The sequence below is a fragment of the Trichogramma pretiosum genome, unplaced genomic scaffold (genome assembly GCF_000599845.2).
Source record: "Trichogramma pretiosum strain Unisexual culture from Peru unplaced genomic scaffold, Tpre_2.0 scaffold50, whole genome shotgun sequence".
Classification (NCBI taxonomy): domain Eukaryota; kingdom Metazoa; phylum Arthropoda; class Insecta; order Hymenoptera; family Trichogrammatidae; genus Trichogramma; species Trichogramma pretiosum.
The window spans coordinates 630338-651902 of record NW_019640807.1 but is presented as its reverse complement, the minus strand read 5'-3'; the positions used below and the strand labels follow the sequence as shown (position 1 = coordinate 651902).

General features: G+C 43.4%; 3 protein-coding genes across 3 annotated transcripts in view; 1 reads left to right on the top strand and 2 right to left on the bottom strand.

Annotated features, from left to right (window-relative positions):
- Positions 1 to 305: 305 nt before the first annotated feature.
- LOC106659230 (flocculation protein FLO11-like) lies at positions 306 to 2877 on the bottom strand. The gene is made up of 4 exons (XM_023460488.1): positions 2860 to 2877; positions 2402 to 2719; positions 1947 to 2103; positions 306 to 1903 (listed from the first exon to the last, which is right to left on the bottom strand). The coding sequence occupies exons 1-4, from the start codon at positions 2875 to 2877 to the stop codon at positions 306 to 308; spliced, it is 2091 nt and encodes a 696-aa protein (XP_023316256.1).
- A 2757-nt stretch (positions 2878 to 5634) lies between these two features.
- On the bottom strand, positions 5635 to 8246 carry LOC106659229 (uncharacterized abhydrolase domain-containing protein DDB_G0269086-like). Its single transcript, XM_014381654.1, has 2 exons — positions 8177 to 8246; positions 5635 to 8075 (listed from the first exon to the last, which is right to left on the bottom strand). Exons 1-2 carry the CDS (start codon positions 8244 to 8246, stop codon positions 5635 to 5637), a joined length of 2511 nt encoding a protein of 836 aa, XP_014237140.1.
- A 7791-nt stretch (positions 8247 to 16037) lies between these two features.
- Positions 16038 to 21565, top strand: part of LOC106659228 — a 62812-nt gene continuing 57284 nt past the window's right edge. Inside the window, exon 1 of the mRNA XM_014381653.2 lies at positions 16038 to 16940. The gene's annotated coding sequence lies outside the window, so the exon portion shown is untranslated. The remainder of the gene's footprint in view (positions 16941 to 21565) is intronic.

The window sequence follows — 21565 nt, the reverse complement described above, 5'->3', positions numbered from 1 at the left end:
AATTTAAATTAATGGATATTTATTAAAAATGCGAAAATAATTAATCAATTACTTTTATTCAATCTTCACTTCTTATCATTGTGTTAAATGTCAGGTATACAGTGCTATTTAAATTGATCAAGTTAATAATACATCTGATTTTTCTTCATAAAATCATAAAATTATTTTATATATTTTTTAAAAAAATATTCTCTTACTAGTTTAGAATGATAAACATGATAGATATTTATATGCATAGTGTTGACAATAATACTCTTTGATACGGGCCTCTACGACGACTTGTTCTTTTTACTCTTAAATAATACTTATCTCACTGGAGGCAAATAAGAAGGCGCCGGTCGTGCTGGCGGCAAATAAAAACGGCTCTCGAACGGCGTCGGCGATGGCGGTGGCGGGGGCGGTCTAGTCGGTACCCTCTGAGGCGGAAGATAAGAAGCTCTCGGTGGCTGCGGTCTCGGTGTGATAACGGGCCTCGGTCTCGTCGGCCTCGGTCTCGGAGACGGCAATCGAGTTGGCGCAGGCGGCGCCGTGGGTACTGGATAATTGTAAGTCGGCACAGGAGCTGGTCTTGGCGGTGGTGGTGGCGGCGGCGGCGGAGGCGGCGGAGGATAATAAGGCGTGCTGGGAGCGGTTGGCCTCGGTGGCGCTGGCGTAGTAGTACTCGGCGTTGGATAATCGTAAGTCACCGGCGTCGACTCGGTCGAGACGCTGGGTATCGTGACAGTCGACGATGGCCTGGGCGAATAAGTCGTGGCCATGGTGGTAGAAGGAGTTGTGGTCGTTACCGTGGTCGAAACTGTCGGGGCGGGCGTCGAATAAACGGTCGTCATCGGAGTGGTCGGCACGAACGCGCTTGTCGTGGGCGAAGTCGGGGCACTTGTTACAACTGTCGACGTCTCGGTCGACGGTGTCACAGTCGTTGGCACAGGCAAGGGTACCGAAGGTGTCGAATAATCGTAAGTTACTGGAGACGAGGGCTGTGGGCTTGGTGTTGATGGATATTCGGTAGTCGATAGTGTCGAGCTTGGCGCTTGCGTTGTCGTCGTTGGTGTCGTAGAATACGTCGTGGGTGAAGTGGGTGTAACAGAACTTATTTGGATCGTTGAGGGAGTCGACGTTGTGGAGGTCATCGTTGGTAGGGAAAATGGTACCGAGGGTGCAGAATAATCGTAGGTGGTCGAAGGAATCGCTTGCGTACTGGATGCTACCGACTGAGTAGTCGGAGAGTATGTTTCAACACTTGTCGGTGTCGAAGATATTACTGTTGAAGGTTGAGTGCTGGAGACGGCAGGTGCTTCGGTAAAAGTTGACATTGAACTTTCTTGCACTGATACTGCCTGCGATGAAGGGCTACTATAACTTGCACTCGTGGATGCACTGTACGCAGTAGGCGGTGCTGTTGCTTCGGTAGTTACGCTAGACATCTCTTGGGCAATTGTAGACGCGGAAGTGCCATCCATAAAATTAGCTGCCGGCGATGGATAATTGTAATTCGAATCACTTATCGAGTTTACATTGTCGTAAGAAACAGTACTTGAAACCGGTGATTCAGAATAAGAGGATGCACTCGCAGGCATTGTAGTACTTGTGCTAAATGTCGTCGATGACATAACTGCTTCTGGTAAGTTAGAAATGGTTGTAGAAGAACTTATTGGCGATCCATTGGATATCATGTCGGGCGTAGAAGTTACTGTCAAAGATGACGAAGATGCAGTTGACGATGGCATTGTACTACTTGATAAAGTGGTTGGAAAATTTGAACTCACGGCTGATGAAGAAGCTGACGCCGATGAAAAAGCAGTACTGCCAAAAGTTGAATAAGATGGACTTGTAGACGATAAATCAGCATAAGGTGTTGACGAGTATGCTTGATTGCCGCTATACGGTGGTAAATAAGTAGGTGCTGGGGTTGAAATACTTGGTGGTGGACTATACGTTGGTGTAACTGGTGGAAGATAAGATTGTGGGGGCTGAGAAGGAGGAGGAGGAGGAGGTGGCGGCGGCGGTGGTGGTGGTGGTGGAGGTGGTGGTGGTGGAGGTGGTGGTGGAGGAGGAGGAGGAGGGGGTGGCGGCGGTGGCGGTGGAGGTGGAGGAGGAGGGGGTCTAGTTATAACTACTGGTGGTAAGTATGATTGAGTAGGAGGTGGTGGAGGAGGAGGCGGTGGAGGTGGTCTTGTTGGTGGTGGTGGTGGAGGCGGAGGAGGAGGGGGAGGAGGAGGTGGCGGAGGAGGAGGTGGCGGTGGTGGTGGTGGTGGTCTAGTTATAACCACGGGTGGTAAGTATGATTGAGTAGGGGGTGGTGGTGGTGGAGGAGGAGGAGGAGGAGGTGGTGGCGGTGGTGGTGGTGGCGGTGGAGACGGANGGGAGGTGGGGGAGGTGGAGATGGATAATTGTAAGTTACTGGAGGAGGGGGAGGAGGAGGAGGAGGAGGTGGTGGTGGGGGAGGAGGTGGCGGTGGCGAAGGATAATTATATGTTACTGGTGGTTGTGGTCTTGGGGGTGGCCTGGTTGTTGGTGGTGGTCGGCTTGGTGTAGGAGATGGATAATTGTACGTTGGAGGAGGCGGTGGTCGAGGTGGTAAACTCGGACTTGGTGGTTGCGCCGTTTGCGTTGGTAAGGGAAAAGGTACCCTCGGTCTTTCGTATGAATATCCTGCATTTTGCACTCTATATTGACTGTAGACACTTTGACAACTAATAACACAGATCAATATTGATACCTAAAAAATGAATGATTTTAGTACACTGAATCTTGTTCAAACTTTATAATAATAATAGATTAATTTAAATTTCAACGATCGTTCGTCTCAAAAAAAGACTCTAAGCTCACAAAAACAAAACTTCTTATTCGAACGCTTACCCATCTGACTGGCTGCATAATGCCATCAACGAGCAAGTAATCCGTTCCTCGAGAATGACTTACCTTTTTATATCAGAAGCTGTCTCGTTTTCATTCTAAGATGTTAGCTAAAAATGTATTTGTAACCACTAATGGCGGTATTGCACTTGCAATCTAAACAACCACTTAAACTTTAATCGCCGTGGCAGTGGCTCACGAAATCGCGATTTAACAAGCAATTCGTGTTCTTTTAATTTCAAAGTACCACTATGAAGCCATGAATTACATCAAATTTCGGAAGATCATTTGAGGCGTTCTACTTAACAAATGCAATATTTTCGCAAGTAGTTGCATCAAAGTCTTGGTGACCACAAATTGTGCAAATAAAATTATTTTTACAGCTTTTTTTTTCACGATTGGAATATTCTATTTAGACATTATTTATACAAAACTAAAAACAATCTTTATTAACATTTTTTAACTGATTTAATTTGATTGATTTAATAATTGTTATCTTTATAATTTCTCTTTACATAATCACATAATGAGTTATATAAAAAAATAATTTATGTAAGTAAATCAGTAGTAGTTTATCAGTGGTAGTAGAAGTAGTAGTGTATTAATGGTAGTAGTAGTAGTAGCAGTAGTGTATCATTAATAGTTTTATTCGAATGCATTTGACTAACATTAATTGATACTTTGGATATACCAATGATTATATTTTTGCACCATAGATGAACCTTTTACTGCCAACGAAGATGTTTATAGAAAATGATATTCAAAATTTTCAGAGCCTTTGTTGTGTCTGATATAACTAATTATCGCCTCTCTGTAACGAACATTATGCGAATATAATATTTATGATTCATACCCAGGTGAAAATAGTATGCAAGATCTGACTCCAGATCTGGCATCAGATTTGGTACAAGATCTGACCAATGTACCCCATATCTGACATCAGATCTGATTCCAAATCTTGTATTCGATAATCGACATCAGAACTTATATCAGATCTGACATCAGATCTAATGTCAGATCTGAAGTGACTATATTGCCTCTAATTTATAAAACAATAAGTTTATAAATAATTAAAATTTTATAATAAATATTAATAATAAAAGTTGTTGGATCCATTTAAATTCATATTATCAGAAACCTAAATATTGTAGGAATTTTTCTTAAAGATATTATCGATGTGATTATTGAAATATAACTAAATTTGTTATAAAATTTTAAGTATCAATAAATTTATTGTTTAATTAATTAGAGGCAAAATGGTCACTTCAGATCTGACATTAGATCTGATGTCAGATGTGATATAAGTTCTGATATCGATTATCGAATACAAGATCTGGTATCAGATCTGATGTCAGATCTGGTGTACATTTGTCAGATCTTATACCAGATTTGATGCCAGATCCGGAGTCAGATCTTACATACTATTTTCACCTTGGTAATGTTTCGATTTTTTGAGCCTAATAGTTTTTTATGAATTAAAATTTGATTTCAATCTAAGTGATTTAAATTGTTTAAATCATTTTTATTTTTTCATTGCTATGATTTCCCCAAGCTAAAAAATTAGTTGTTAAAGAACAGTTTTAAATTTCTTTTTTGATTCTAAAGCCCCGAGATTCATAAGTAGATAGGAATAATAAGAATGAAACAGATCTTGGTTAAAAGATTATTTTGATTGGAAAAGTTGTTGCTTGCGTGATATTTTCTAATTTGATTAAATAAAAATTATGATTGGGTGCTATATATAGTATTAATTACAGAAGATTAATAAAAGTAAGCCGCGAATCAAGCTAAATTTATTTTTTATTGTATTTTTTAAATAATTTTACAATAGAATGGTAAGCGTACTATTTTATATTGAAAAATTTTAATTTACGTATATCTTCAAGGTCAGGGGAAAGATATATGAGAATAAATTAGTTTTTTTACAAATAAAATTATACAATCATACTACAGAATATTACAAGACCTGATGGCCATAGATGGCCCCTGCAGAATGTGCACACAATGACCATTGGTGCAAAAGAAATTCACATTGTAAAGGTAGTGATGGAATTCTCTTTATACCATTTTTTGTTTCCTAAATGATAATAATATTTATTGCTGTTTCTCATTATTAAATGAAAATTAATATACTTTTTCTTTAACTTTTCAAGTCACGCGTTACATCATGGGAAAATTAAATGATTTCGAGTCACACCTTTTTTAAGTTATACCATTTTTTATTTTATCATAAATATGGATAATAGAAAAGGATTGTGTAAAAATTATTTCTAAATATTTTTATTTCAGTAATTCAGCTGATGACGTATATCTTAATTCCTTTGATTCTCCGCGTTCTCCGTTTATCGTATGACCATCTAACACAGCTACCTGCAAAATATTTTACACAAATTAATACGAATAATGGAATCAAACTCTGTTAAGTTTACTGTAACATAATTTTATAAAAATTATAAACAATTTATTATTATAAATAATTTTTTTTATAATTTTTTTTTTCATAAAAATTTTTTTTTTAAATAATTTTTTTCATAATTATTTTTTTTCATAAAAATTTTTTTTTAAATAATTTTTTTTAAATAATTTTTTTTTAATTAAAATTTTTTTCTTGAACAATTTTTTTTCACAAAAATTTTTTTTTTGAACAATTTTTTTTCACAAAAATTTTTTTTTTTGAACAATTTTTTTTCACAAAAATTTTTTTTTTGAACAATTTTTTTTCACAAAAATTTTTTTTGAAATAATTTTTTTTTGAAATATTATCATACCTCGTTCAGTTTAATAATCGTAATCGTCGTCGTCATCGTCGTCGTCGAAGAATTTGTTACCGGCTATGGCCGACGACACCGAGGAGGCGATGGCGTCTCCGGTCTTCGAGATCGATTGCGTGTTGGCGTTGGCCTGGGCGCTTTGCTTCGACAAAGCGTTGGCGATGGCCTTCGAGATAGCGTCTCCCTTGGCCTTGGCCTGGGCCGCGGCGTCGGCCTGGGCCTTCTTCTGGGCCTTGGCGTCGGAGGTAGCTTTAGCTTCGGCGGCTGCGGTCTTGGACTGAGCTTTGGCGGCAGCTACTGCGTTAGCCACGCTCTGGGCCTGGGCGGATGCAGCGGCGGCGGCTTTGGCAGCTTCAGCAGCTTTAGCCTTAGCTTTCGCTTGGGCCTCGGCTTGGGCCTTAGCTCTGGCGGCGGCTACCGCGTTAGCGATAGCGGCTTCGGCCTGTGATCTGGCATCGGCTTCGGCTTGACTCTTGGCGCGAGAATCAGCTTCACTTTTGGCGCGGGCGTCCGCCTGGGCATTACCTAAAGATTCGGCCCGGGCGCTAGCTTCGGCGACAGCTAGAGATTGAGCTTTTGACTTGGCGATTGCGCTTGCTTTCGCGCTGGCGGAAGCTACACTTTCTGCTTGGGCTTTTGCTCTGGCAGCCGCGTTTGCTTTCGCTTTTGCGATTGCTACTGCCTGGGCCTGGGCGGATGCGGTGGCCTGGGCCTGGGCGGCAGCTTTCGCTTGGGCGGATGCAGCTGCTTGGGCCTGGGCCTCTGAGGCTGCCTGTGCCTGGGCAGCAGCGGCAGCTCTGGCAGCGGCCTCGGCTTGGGCCTGGGCCCTAGATTCTGCGTCTGCGGCAGCCTGCGCGGCTGCGGCAGCTGCACTCTTTGCACGAGCTTCTGCTTGGGCCGCACTCTCGGCTGCTGCCACAGCTTGGGCGTGAGCCTCGGCCTGGGCCCGAGCCTCGGCTGCGGCCTGTGCCCTCGACTCCGCGACCGCTCGAGCATCGGATTGGGCCTTAGCTGCAATCTGGGCCTGGGCCTGGGCATGAGCTTCTGCTTCGGCACGTGCTTCGGCTAAGGATTGGGCCTTCGATGAAGCTATTGCCAGAGCTTCCGCGGCAGCTCGAGCTTCTGATTCTGCTTGGGCCGCGGCTTCTGCTTCGATCACGGCTCTGGCATTAGCCTCGGCCGCTGCTGTCACTTTTGCTTTCACCAGAGCTTCGGCTTCGGCCAAAGCCGCGTCGGCTTGATCGGCGGCGGCCGCGGCTTCGTCGGCTCTCTGCTGGCACTTCTTGAGATCTTCGGCGGCTTTGTCGGCTTCGTCGGCGGCTACGGCTTGCGCGCGAGCAGCTGCGTCGGCCTCGGACTGGGCCCTGGCGGCTTCCTTGGCTCTTGAGCTAGCTTCGGCGCTCGCTCGAGCTTCCGAGCTTGCTCGGGCGGCCGCGGTTGCGCTTGCCTGGGCACTGGCGCTGGCGGTTGAGTCGGCGGCTGCCTGGGCGGATGCCGTGGCCTGGGCTACGGCGCTCGCGTTAGCGGAAGCCTCACTGGCAGCCTTGGCTTGACTCTCGGCTACTGCTCTGGCGTTCGATTCTGCCTGAGCTTGAGCTTCTGCTCTGGCGCTACTTTCGGCTTTAGCAGCGGCTGCTGCCCGGGCGGCAGCTTCTGCCTGAACTCGGGCCTCGCTAGCGGCTTCGGCCTGGGCCCTAGCCTTCGCAGCCGCGGCCGCGAGAGCCTGGGCCTCGGCTCTGGCGCTAGCTTGGGCGCTAGCGGCAGCGGAAGCCTGGGCCTCGGCGGCTGCTCGGGCATCGGCTTCCTGTTGAAGTTTCAATTGGGCCTCACTGGCTGCCTTGGCCTTGGCCCTTGCCTCGGCCTCGGCTTTTGCAGCGGCAGCGGCTTTCGCGGCTGCTTCAGATTGGGCCTGTTCAGCGGCCCGGGCCGCAGCTTCTGCAGCCGCCTTGGCTCGAGCTTCCGCCTCGGCCGCGGCCTTAGCCTCGGCGCTACTCTGGGCCGCGGCCTCGGCCTGGGCCTTGAGTTTCTCCAGGATGAATTTCTTGGCCTTGGCGTCGCCGATGATGTTGCCGACCACGACGAAATTCACACCGTTCACCTCGATTCTGGTTCCGTCGGCGACTTGGGCGTCGTGCGACACGGGAATGAGCGACAGGTCGTTGGCGTTGGCCTGATTGTTGGGTCCGCCGGTGACGAGGATCAAGTTGCCGTGCACCAAGACGGCCTCGCTGCCGCGAATCACCAGATCCTGCCAGAAACCGCCGATCTGCTGGGCGACCGACTGAGCGGCCGCGTTCACGGGTCCGTTGACCACCACCATGAGGTTGCCGCTCACGGTGACCGAGGCGGCGTTCTGAATGACCTTACCGCCGAACGGCGCTTTGCCATCCTTGTTGACTACCAGCAGGTAATTGCCGTCCGCCTTCTCGTGATATTTTCCTCCCGACTCTGTATGAAAAAACCAAAAAAAAAAAAAAAACAAATCGAAACAATAAAAATGCGATTCTTTCGGAGTCTGCAATCAATGTAGTAAAGTATGATAAACTGACCTGGCCTGGCCGCTACGCTGCACAGCAGCACGGCAACTGAGACGCACGTCAACAACCACTTGGAAGCCATCGCGGGTAAGTAAAAACGACGGCACAACTCGATCTGAGCTTGGAATCGATCGATAACTGCTTTTTATACCGGAGAGCAATTTTGGGCGCGCATTATGTCATTATTTCAGCTGATAATTTCATTAAAGTAATATTGACATCGCATTTGCGAATTGGAGTTTATATAATTTATTTGCTCTCGCGTATCGTATCGATTGATATTGCAAATTAATTCGATGACAATTAATGGGGTACGGAAATCGTTTTTCGTGTCGAACTCTCAAAAAATCTATGCGCGAATTAAAAAATTCCAGAAATTGCTCTTTTATTTCTACGCTGTGCCGCGTTCGATCTTATTTCGGTTGAGAATCTCATTCTCGAATTATTGTTTCTGCGCCTTCTGCGAGTTGCATAAAAATGTCAAATCGATCGATTTTTAATCATCGAGGTAACATTATGTAATCCACACAATACTTTAATCACGTCACTTTCTTTCCATCAAATGTTTGAACAAAAAAAACATGTTAGTAATGAATTTCCTCGCGACAAGTACATGTGCACGTGCTTCTCGACGTTCGGTATCTCTGTCGTCGTGCAAAATCATTGATCTTTAACTTATTTCAATACATTAACATTATTTTGCTATTATCATAGTTTCGTTATCTCGCCGAAAATTGCTTCGATTGTTTAACGATCCGATCGACTTGAGTCACGAATTATACACTCTAACGATTTTTAATATGCTTAGATGTTATGCTTCAATAGTCACCTGTAGCGATGTTAAATATTTTTATTTAATCTGTACACATCATTGGGAAAAGATTTTTACAGGCAGTCTTTTTTTATATTTTAAATCAGTTCAGCTAATTGTCTCTACGCGATGATTAATAATTTGACATTCGATAAATGAAAAACCTTTTCTATCTACCATAGCTGCCAGCGCGGCCGGTATGAAGCCGGTAGAGAATTTTTAGTCGGCGCTGTATCTAGCTCGAGGAGGGACATTCAAAAGTCCTCGCTGACTCTTTAAACAAAGAAAAAAGTCACAAGGGGAAATGTGATCCTGTTCGATTGCTTACATAACTCAACGATCGTATCAGGGCCGCTGAGCGACGTCATCGCGTCAATTATATTTATGTTTTTCTTCCAGCAAAAAATAAAAAATATTTATTGCACAAATACAAACTTTATGCATCTGTCTGTACTTTCATGATTTCTTTTTTTTTCGACGATACTGATGCACCGTTTCAGAGCGAATCGACAAATAATCGCCCGCGACGACGCGGGTTAAAACAACGTAATCAAGAAAAGGTTACAATAATTCAGCTGCGTGCCAGAAAAAGCGCTCGAATTTTAATCGTCTGGATTACATTAAATTGCACGCAGCGCACGAGGATGGATATAATGACATTTTATAATGCCAAAGTAAAAATGGATGTTTTTCAGCTCAGATAATTCGCTATTTTTATCTCTCGGAAGAAGCTACGAAGGTGCTCGATCGGCTGATCGTCTGCTGCTATATATACATGCAAGAAGGAAGATTAAATTGTGACAGGTGTGCGTCGCTCTGAGTTTTTATTAATTTACGCATTATATCCGATCCGAAAGGAGATACCAATCTCGCGCGTATAATTCATCGAACGAATCAAAAAATAATAAAAAGCCTTGCGATTTTCCTATCAAGGTAAGTCGACTTTTTTTCGCAGCAGCGGCAGCAGCACTATTGAAAAGCCGTAATATGTGTCGTATTGGAAATGTCCGGGGTTCAACGACCTCGATCGCAGCGGCTTTTCCTTTGTATTTACTGGTGTATGTCCACGCGAGCACATATAAACACAATAAAATTGGAATCGACTCCTAGAAACTCGCTGGACAGTTCGTGTATGTGTGTGTGTCTCATGTGTGTAGGTGTGCAACAATAAAAGAGCGACTCCTCCTAGCGCTATTATTATTGCCCACACACTCATTCGTTCGCGTACATCTATAAGCGTATGGAAAAAAGGAATCGGCCAAGTAGTTAAGATTCTAGTCGATAACTCTGTGTGTGTGTGTGTCTGTGTGTGTGTATTCAAGCAGCTCCGAGACGCGCAGTGAGAAAAAAAAACCTTCGACACGAGTGGATGAGAGTGCGGACGCGCGTCGTGCATGTAAAGCAGCAGCAGCAGCAGCAGCAGCCAGTAGTAGTAGTTGTAGGCCCCCGGATGTACACCACAGCGCAGCGCTACTCATCGTCGTCGTCATAAGAATTTTGCTACCTGCTCGGTCCGTGGGATTATTATATCGAAACGCGCCGTATGTGTATTTAAGACGACGACGACGACCCGAGATCAAGGGGTCTCGCTCTCGAGGCAATAACGTTTTGTATTTTTCTTGAATGATTCATTACGTTAGCCGTACAACAACGCGTGTATTCTTCGGTCGTCTTCTTTTCTTCCTTTTTAACCCGCGCCGTAGGAGAAAATATTCACACCGTCGAAAATTTTCGCTCTCCATTGTAAAGGATATTAGGATATATAATAATGTTGTGTACGTATATACGCTCGTCGGTTAATCGACTCGCGCGCGAGGTCTTTTTTTTCATCATCATCGTCATCGGGAGTAAGAGAGAAGAAGACAATTATATCGCAGCGGGTAATTATACTGCCATACACCGACGCACGCGTATACGAAGATTAAAATTTCGCCTGAGATTATACGCGCTAAGATTAAGCAAAGAAGGAAAAGCTCGTGTATATTATAAATGTCGTCGTCGCCGTCGTCGGATATGAGCTGTGTACGGGCAATTATCATCAAAATAACAAATTGCGTCCACGCGGCATTACTACACTCACACTGTGCACTGCAGTTAAGGAAGAGTAGGGATTCCAAAAAGAAAAGGAAGAAGGAAAAAATTTTCGGATAGCTGCGAAGAGAAACGAGTTCACCAGCGTACTGCACCGCACGTGTGTTACCACACGCGTCACCTGACGCGCCAAGTTTCGTACTCCTTTCCTCAAAGTCTGCCTGTTTTTTTTTGCACGAGGGAGTCCTTTTGGGAGCTCCGAACACGGGGGCAGCAGCTCTCCTCGTACGTAGTTTAACCGCGCAGGGGGATTCTTACTCTCGTATTATTCTCTCGTTCTTTCTTATTTTTCGTGCAAACATAATATAACGCGTATAAGAAAAGCGTAAGTTTTTTCTTCACCCACATATACACGCACACTTTTTAGCGCTGGTGAAAATTTCATTCAAGGCTACAACGTCCTCGCGCGTTTCCGCGAGCTACGAGCGAAAATTTCTTCAACTCTCCGTGTGCACTACCGGCGGCGATGATGCAAAAGAAGGAGAAAAAAATAATAATCCCGGGCATCAACGGCTCGCTCAGAGTGGATGAGTTATAATTGCGCGGTACAGTAGCTCCACTTTTATACGGAATATAGTTTCACTCCTTATAAAATAAATTTCGCTTAGTCTCTCTCTCTCCTCGCGTAAACATATAAATGAATTAAACCTCCCGGTGCACTATACGCTATATATACCCGCGCAGAGAGATGTGGGTCGAGCATAATATAATATAAATTCTCTTACTCTCTCGCGCTCGCACAAAAGCGCGAGAAATTATTGTATTAAGATTGTGCATACATTATGCGAATGCGAAACAGTGCTGCTACACGGCGTACGGCGCAGTCACACTTATTCACGCACACGCGCATTATTATATAGTTTAGTGTCTGCGTCCGTGCGCGCATAAAACATTTTACTCGTATATCGCGCGGAGAGAATCTAGAACTTTGCTCGCCTTGCCTTGCACAGCTCGTGATTTATAACGTGTCTGAGAAATTTGGCAAAAGTTCCTCTGTACACGTGTAATCGTCAATTGGACACATTATATATTGCACGTTTCGCAGTTGTTACGCAATTTCGTGAGCTTCCTCTCTGTCTTATCAAACGCGCGCGTGTGTGTACCTCCTGTGTAACGCTAACGAGATTCGTTGTGTGTGTATAACGTTACGATAGTTCGCACTTGGTATTATATTAGCGATACGCGGGGAGTTTCTAATTTTCTTAATTTTTTTTTTGTTCGTGTTCAATCTATACGTGCGCATGTGTGCACTTCCGGCCGATGCACACAGATCTCCGCGTCCGCCTTTGTCCGTCTTGGTAAATATTTAGCAATAATATGCGATGCATGTGCGTATACTCCGAGATTTCGAAAAATCAACAACAACAGGTAGTAGTAGCCACCTTACATTACCTGTATACCTCGCGAGTCTGTCATGCGTGGTATACAGGAGTATATTAATTAATAATATACGCGGGCACACGTGTATAACTAATTTAGAAAGCGTGTATTAAAGAACGAGGCAAAAAAAGTGAAGGAGCAAGGAAAAAAAATTAACGATCGTTCGCGGTTAATATTTTTGGAATTAATCCGTATATATACATACACTTGTCGAACGAAAGAAGAAAGAGAAGAAGGAGTTAAGTAACGCATAACGAGAAAGACGTTAAATCTACGCTGTGTATACACGACGATGATGAATTCTTTTAACGAATTCCCGGCAGAGTCGTAAAAATCAGCCTCGTAAACTTCTTACAAGGATGTGTGTGTGTGTATGCGCGCAATGTTCGATAATAATTATGCGTATATTACGTTTCGGTAAGGTATTTATCCCTACCTATAATGTAGCGCATAAACGACGCGCCTAATCTCGACACTGCGCGAGGATCGGCGAATAAAGAGAGAGAAAAAAAGGAAGGATCGGTATAGATAGAAAAAAAAAGATAAGCCGTCATTTAATTTCAACGTTATATATCCTATTACCGATGCGAAGTTTACGTAAGATCGAAAAGTAATTAACCCATCCGATTCTGACTTTAATACTCTTTACCCGTGGCAGTGACGCGAAAGAAAAAGGAGAAGAGGAAAAAAAAATCGATGTATATATAGTTAACCTTTTGTCGTGTCAGGAGAGGAATATAATCAAGTATTCCAGGCGTACATTATAGGAGGCTCGTCTAACGGTCGATCGCGCGATCGACTGGGACGCACACGCATATATACATCGTTACGAATTCGACGCCCGGATTTCAAATCGTCGATTGCGAGCGAGTATACATAGAAATGCCAGCATTTTTTCATATTACCGATCGGAATGCGCTCGGATGAAAAAAAAAAGATTTTTTTTATTTCGAACAAGCTCAGTGGAGAGCTTTAACATATCCAGACACTTGATGCGCTCTCGTCGTCCTGATCCTTTACTCTCTCTATCTCTCGCTCGCTCACACACGGACCATTAATCAAACTATCTATACGTATACGAGAAGAAGATCGCCCCGCGAGGTCATATCTTCGGGGGCTTCGATGTATGTGTATGTATGCTATATATACTTGGAAAGCAATTAGAGTTTACATTGACTGACGATACCGATCGGGCAAATAGTTTTCGTGCCGCGCGCACGAACGAACGAACGAGTATACGAGCGAATTCCTCGACGATCGACACGAGTGTGTAGTAGTTGTAGTATTTGCCTCTCGCAAACCTCGCGCGAAAGATCGAAGAGAAGTCGAGGAGGCGCCCACCCAAACTCTATATATGTGTGTAGTACGATGTATCGCGTATTATGCGCTGAATAAGGTGACGAGGATGTTTATCGGAGTGTCTACGTAAGAGGCTGCTGCCTCGAGATTCATTTCGACTTTTTGGATATTTCCAAACGATGTATATAATATTTGAGCGTCACCCATCTCTCTCTCTCTGTCTCTCTTTTTACCTTAAATATACAAGTGTTGTATCATCGACACTAAATGAAACACTGGTTTTTTTGCTCTCTCTCTCTCTCTCTCTCGGCGCGTCGATTTGTTTGTCTACGCACTCTCGTTTAGACCCAAAGGCGGACTCATCGAAAGAGGGACGAAGAAAAAAAAACATTAGAATTTGATTAGAAAGCGGGCATCGCCGAACTGAAAAAAAAATATACATACAAAGTACCAATGAGGTACCTACCGCGCCGCAGGTACATACTTATACACGATCGGACAGGTGAAACGACAGTGTGTAAAAATTATGATCTCCGCGATCCATCCAAATCAATATATTTATAATCGATCGATATTTTTTTGACCACTGAATTGCGTTACACTTAAATTTTTCTTGATCCCCGCGAGCTCGTATGTGTATCGATGAAAGCGAAATCTTTGATATACGTATATGTTCGCGCGCACACACGGCAGGCCACTAACTGCCAATCATGGATGTTATAAATACATTAAATTAAATACAGGTTCTTTTATACTTCTCTCCAATTTTTTTTTCTTCGTTAAATTCTAAACACCAGAGAAAACCAGTCCGATATACCCCCGATATATCGAGCGATCGAGCTTCTCTCGAGCGTCGCGAGTCGATGAACACCTACCTATATAGGCACGCATCGCGGAGTATATATTCTACTCTTCACTCTTCTTTTTGATTTACGCTCCGCTGCTGTTTTCCGTACACCAACATGGAAAAGCTTTGACGCGAGCGTATATGAAAAAATTTGCGTTATTATATTATTCCACTTTCGACATTGTCTGCGCTTCTCTCTCTCTCTCTCTCTCTAGCGTCTTTATAAACGTTACATTATATCTAGCACGCGCACGGGTAAGTATATGTACGTCCCACTTGGGGCTCTGGCATAATATGCATTTTAATTGCCCCAGTCTGCAGCAGCAGCTAGAGCAAAGAAGCTCGCGCAACTATACATAGAACACATGGAAAAGTCGTTAATACCTCATCAACGAGCTCTCGAGCTCCCGAGTAATTCTTTTAATCTTTTTGTTGAGATGCTACGTAGTACTTTGCGTACGTACGTACGTACGTACCTATTACGATGGAAAACACAGAGTCGAAGAAGAAAAGGAGGATGCGAAAAATAAAAATTCATAAAGTTGCAAAATTTCCAGAAGTTTTGGCACGAGATGAGGTAAAATCGATTCTTTCTTACTGCGTCGCTCTGCTGTATAGTCAGCCGGTACTCGTCGTAAGCCGGAAAACTTCGACAGCAGAAGCAGTAGCAGCAGTAGACGCGCTTGTCCGATGCAGCGATCGACTTCAATTTATTTAAAATTGCAATTTTCCTCGGCTCGTGCTTCTGCTGCGTCTACACAGTCAATTTAGCCCATCGAGTCGAGTCGAGTCGAGTCGAGACAGAGACTTAAAGCACACGTAAAGTCTCTTCCCATAACGAAAGCCATTTATTATGATTCGGCGCGAGGTGTATCGCGCACGATACGCGCGCGAGACAGCGAGAAAGACAAACAAAAAAAAAAGAAAGAAAGAAAATCGTTGGAATGGCTCGAGTCAAAAATCTCTTGGATGCAACGAAACGGAGGAGAGGCTAGGAAGAAAAAAAACATTCTAAAAACAAAGCACTTGCTGCTTGCTTCTACTGCAGTGCTCTACACGTAGTAGTTTGCCCGCGCACATTGACAAACAAGCTGAATTAATCCAATTTCAAGCTCTTACGGTGTGTCGAGCGCATTCGCATACATACAAACATACACGCAGGCGCACACAACACACATAGTGCACCGTACGTATACGTATATATTTGCTGGCCTGTCTGCGGCAGAGAGAGAGATCGAGGATATCTGCCCATATAGCGATCCACTATATACTGCGGTATAGTGCGAAATACACACACTCAACATATAGGAGTTTATAAGGATGTGTGCAATGTGTGTATGCCGTGCGTGCTACATGGGTATATATATATGTTGAGAGAGGAAAAGGCGGTAGCCTCGGAGCGCTCGGGGCGCTGCTGCGGCCGCTAGTCTGCTCAGCGACATCGATCGAGCCACATCTCCGCGCGCTCGTCGCTCTGCGTGTGCTATATATATATTTATGTTCGTCGTGTCGGCTCCTATATATATGTCTATGTGCCTCCACCCGGTCTTCTCTCTGTATATAGATGCTTTCATCGCTGTGTGCTGTATAATTTTTGTTGATTCTCCTTTTGTTTACTGCTCCAGAGAGAGAGATAGAGAGTGAAAATAAAATAAAAAAAATACAAGTGTTGTGTGTGCTTTATAGTGCCTCGTTTCGTTCCGTCCCTTTTTATACCTTTGTTGTCACGGTCGTTGTCAAAATTAGTTCGGCTCGTACGTGAGTTTTTATTTTCACTCACTCGCGATCGACGCCTGGCAGCGGCTAATTTTCGTCTCCGGCTCCAAACAGTGGAGAGTGCAAGTATAAAAGTTCGCGAAGGGAAAAACTTTTCTCGTCGTGGTGTCCGCGTATCATTATTATCACAAAGTGCAGCTCCACGAGCAAATTATGTCAAATCGTCAGCGTCAATAACACGACAATCAAGACAGAGAGAGAGAGAGAGAGGGATGAATTATCGCGTATTGTTCCAGCGCTGCAACTAGCTCTCGTTGACGATTCGCCCGCCGAGCTGCCTTTGTTTAATGCAGCGATATAAAAGCAGCGCGTAAACAGCTGCAACGACGAAAACAACCCCGTCAGCTTTCGTGCACCCTCGATCTCGATGTACAACAATAACAATAAAAGCGTGAATAGAGCTGCGGAATAATGACCGCGGGTGCGGTAGCGCGTACGCGAAGTGTTTGTTAATAATATATATAATAATAAAGCCGGTGAGTGGCGGTGTGGTTGATTGTTTCGGTGGCTCGTTTCGGGAGATTTCATTCGCCGGTGTGGCACCACTACCCCCCACACGGAGAGAATCAAAGGTAAACAAAAAAAAAATGATTTTTCTAATCGAGTGTAGATACGCTCTCAATGATTGATAAACGCCAAGAGATATAGATGCATAATGTATAAGAGATGGAATGTTTGTTGACGTTTCGAAACGTCATAAATAACGAGGGGAAATTCGGAATATGCATGATGATATTTCGTAACAGTCTCGTTTCCGTTCTGCCTGTGTGTAATAGAAAAAATAAGATAGAGAGTCGCGATCTATTTAATCTCTCTCGTAAATTACATATATCATATCCGTGTCAAGTATTGGTATTCAAGACAAAAAAAAAATAATAATAATAAAACGCGCATCGATATCGTCAAAAAAACACCAACCATACACGATCGTGTACTCGATGTGTATCGGTGTTACCATGACTCCGAGACGTTACATACGCGCAATATATGCGTATGTAAGTGCAACGGTAGCACACCATAAATATAATATACCCACACGCAGCATAATGACAATGCAGCAGCAGCAGTGGAGGCCTGCACAAATTCAAAACCCATATAAATGCACACGCTGTCGTACGCGATATAATAATCGTGCGCAACGCAGCTCTGGATGAGAGAGAGAGAGAAAGAAAAAAAGTGACGATGATAATAATAATAAGCCGGGTACATAAGCGATAAGCGACACGGACATACACACACACACACACATATTTATATAAGTAAACGCTGAATGAGAGCGAGATGAATGAATGAAAAAGGCGCACAGTATACAACAGCAGCAGCAGCGCCTGACGACGATCGTGTAAATATGGCCGTTGGCGGCGCCTCATCTCGCCTCTTTATTTATATATATTTTTATACGTACATATACATACACACACTCGCATCTTGGCTTAATTACGTTTTTTTTTGCTCTCTTTTTTGCTCTTCGCTCATTCATTCCAGCTATCAATAAAACACTTTATTAAGAGAGCCGAGGCTAGGCTGCCGTATACATTATAACGTCGCGCTGAATTTCTTTTTTAAGAAATTTCCTGGACGAGAGAGAATGAAAGATGGCTTAATGAGCTATTTAATACTATATATATATAAAATACACACACACACGGTACAGCAGACAAAACTACAAAGCGTTTTCGGCGAAATTTCTAAATCTTTAATAAACGTAAAAGGGTCTCTCTGTGTGTAATATTAAATAAAGGCCAGCAGCAGCATCGGTAGCTCTACTCTAGCTGGAGCCAAATTTCCGCTATCTCACTCTCTCTCTTTTACTCTAATTTTATGCGACTTGTTGTTCGCAAACTACACACACATACAGACATATATAGAGAGAGGGAAACAGAGAATGAAATAATTTGCAGGCAAATTAGCTGCACTCGCGAGGGCGCACCAGCCGTGTAATATACTCGTCTTAATTAATCGCGCGCGGTGTGTCTCTTTCGCACCCCCCGCCCTCCCGCGGCGAGTAGTGCGCGCTACGACTCGTTAGTATAGTATACCTTCGTTTGTTTGTTTTTTTTTTCGTTCGTTTCACGTGCATTCGAAAATACAGATAAAATAGCTCGGCAAGATCGCCCGAGAGACGGAGACAGAGGAAAAACACGCGTTATACAAGCCTGCACTTATCTCTTTCTCTTTCTGTCTCTCGGACGTTGTCATGATTTTTTTCTCTCTCTCTCTCTCTCGACTCTTTGAATGGCTCGAAACGCGTCGATGGTATGCGCGACTCATTATAAAATACTCGCCGATAATATAAATCAATTCATCGCCGCTGTCCATACGCATATACGTATCGAGACTGCGACGCATTCGCGCGAATGCCATACGTATTATATATAATGCACACACATACACATGGCATACATATAAGCGATGTGTTATTATAATTATGTACACACATATGCACAAAGTGTAGAATAGTTCGCAGCGCGCCTACGCGTTCGTTCGCCTCTCTGCCGATCGACTGCATATTATTATAGATAAATGCCGCGCGCGGCGACGCGTGCGCGTATAATAACTTTCGCAAAAGCGCCTTGATTCGTCATTTATTTATTTATTTATTTCTTTTTTGCCCACCCTTACTTATTCTCCGAGCGCGCGTTTGCTTTTCCACGAATCGGAAGAAAAGGAAATTGAATAAATGAATAATTTTCTTATCGTCCGCGAGGGCGTTATAACTGCGCAGAAACTTTATATGAAAATGCTATTAATGAAATAATATTAATGAAAAAAAAGGAAACGAAAGGATTTAATTATGTACTCAAACTTGAACAATTTGTTTGATTATCAATGTTTTAATGCCGATTAAGTTTATACGTTAATTTTAGGAAAAAATGTATAAACTTTCAATCATAGGTTAATATTGGCCGTCACCACTAGATGGCGAGTGCCTTCACCTACAAATCTGCAAGTGACAAAGTCAAAATAATTGAATAAAATTCACATGGAGTTTTTCAAAATTATGTGTTAATTTGTGCCCGTAGTTTTTAATTATATTCAATGTGATATGAATAAAACGACGCGAATAAAATCTTCAAACACTAATTCAAAATCGTTAATACTTAACAATATACATTGAAACCAATGAACGTACACGTGCGGAGGTTTACATATTTTTGTATACATATCGAGGCGCTCGTGCGAAGAAGTCGTAAAATCAATTCTCTTCCACTCTCGTCTCTCTATTTTCGTCGCAAATTATATTCGCTAAATTTACGCTTTCGCACGCGTTCGATGCGACGAGTCGTATCAACCGCGCGAGCTACTGATCTGCGTTGATTTGCCTTTTTTTTTACCAAAAAAGCTCAGAAAAAAGCCGGAAAGAGATATGCGATGCAACGAGCGATGTATAGATATCGCACACTTTTGCACGGAGCATTTATAAATCTGCGGATTAATACGGGTAGGCGGCGTACACGTCGAATATATATTATTATACGCTATCCTCATAGCCCTCTTACCTCCATACACATATACTTTTTCTTACCTATACGCGTATATAAATCCGTGCGTATTTTTTCCTTACCACTACCGCTGCTGCTAGAGTAAGAGAGAGAAAATATATCATATCGAGGGTACGTGCGCGCCACGACAGCTAAGCGCAAAAGCTCGCTTCTCTCCGAGCGCTGCATGTGCGTATTATTATAGATATATATGTATAATATGGACGGTGAAACTTATGAATTTTTCATATATATTTTTGCTGCTCTCGTGCGTTATATATATATATACGGGCGCCCGGTATGAAGCGACGATTTATGAAAATCAAGCGCCGCCACACTTCGTCGGAAGTGAAATGAAAAAAAAAAGACAGAATAATAAAGAAAAAAGCGCACGCAAATATATACGTACGGTTGATCGAGAGTGTCGGAGCAGATCCGCGCAAAGCTCGGGTTCGAGCGAGCCGCTGCATCGACAAACAAACACACCGCGTGTATAGCAGGTCTCTCTCTCACTTGGTGCGCTTTTAATGCGCGTCGACGTGGCTACCCGCGCGTTAGTTTACCGCTCGTGTAACATTGGTAAAACACGAGTGATAAAAAAAAAAGGAGAAAAATAAAATTGATTTTCGCCTCGTGGTACGTTGAACTCGTTCGCACAATACATTTGTCAATCCCGGAGAGCAATGATCAATATATACGCCGCGCGAGATCGTGAGTTAAAATGTTGCAAAGGGATTTGTCATTATTATGCGATCGTTGCGTCGCGAGCCTATGTTGGATGACGCATACCCAGCCTAGCTTTTAGGATTAATTATTGTAAGCGTGTCAACGAAACGGATGGAATTTTTTCTCTCTCTCTCGCTTCGGCCTCGAGATGAGTAGTATCATAGACGGAATTCGACGTGTGTGTATCGATTTTTTTAACCTTCGGCCAATATGATGCTGCACAAATTTAGTAACTGGCTGCGGAGCTGCCGCGTACGATCATTATTTCACGTATTGTAATGTATCCTTCTTTTTCCGTCGAGTGTGTTTGTGCTTTATATCGTACAAAAGGATATTCAGCGATACAGGTATCACTCACCGGGGCGCGGCGAGGATGTGAAACTAATAATATTTATGGTGTCGAATATATATAGCATATCGTGTATCCGAAACACGATAAAGATTTTGCGCATATATACGTATACGTCTCGTCCGTATATTTTTTACTACATCACATGTATAGCTTATACTAGCTTACTATTATACCAGCATAAAGTAGAAGGCACGTGCTGTGCGCGCCAAAGTTTTAGTCTCTATATATATGCGAACGCAATTTCTGGCGTGGGTGCGCGCGAACTCGACTTGTGTGTATGTGTGTGTGTGCCCTGCGATGCTTTTGTGTCACGCGCGAAGCTCTTTTAGAACGTCGCCAGACCAGCATCAGCATCAGCAGCAGTAGTAGCAAAACTCTCGAGGCATATGTTTATTTCCTTACGTCTTTTTTTGGGAAGGGGAGAGAAGAGAAGAGAGAAGCGGGTGGGGACTTTTGTATAATATGCGAGGCTGGAGCACGCCCTGCATAACGCATATATATATACACTCGAACTTGTGTACATGTGTGTGTGTGTGTGCACCGCATGCGGAGCTTGCGGTTTCGTCTGTGTCGAGGAATTTTCACGGTCGTTTGTATTGTATAAAAGGAGGTAACTGTTTGTAGGCTGCACGACGTC

Excerpts from the sequence above, each read along its gene's own strand:
- LOC106659230 (XM_023460488.1), bottom strand. Across the intron at positions 2,104-2,401 it reads CTCCTCCTCCCCCTCCTCCA|ACCCCCTCCTCCTCCACCTC; the intron begins GTAACTTACAAT and ends AGTTATAACTAG. Across the intron at positions 1,904-1,946 it reads CACAATCTTATCTTCCACCA|CACCTACTTATTTACCACCG; the intron begins GTTACACCAACG and ends TTTCAACCCCAG.
- LOC106659229 (XM_014381654.1), bottom strand. The coding sequence starts at position 8,246 with ATGGCTTCCAAGTGGTTGTTGACGTGCGTCTCAGTTGCCGTGCTGCTG. Across the intron at positions 8,076-8,176 it reads CAGCGTAGCGGCCAGGCCAG|AGTCGGGAGGAAAATATCAC; the intron begins GTCAGTTTATCA and ends TTTTTCATACAG.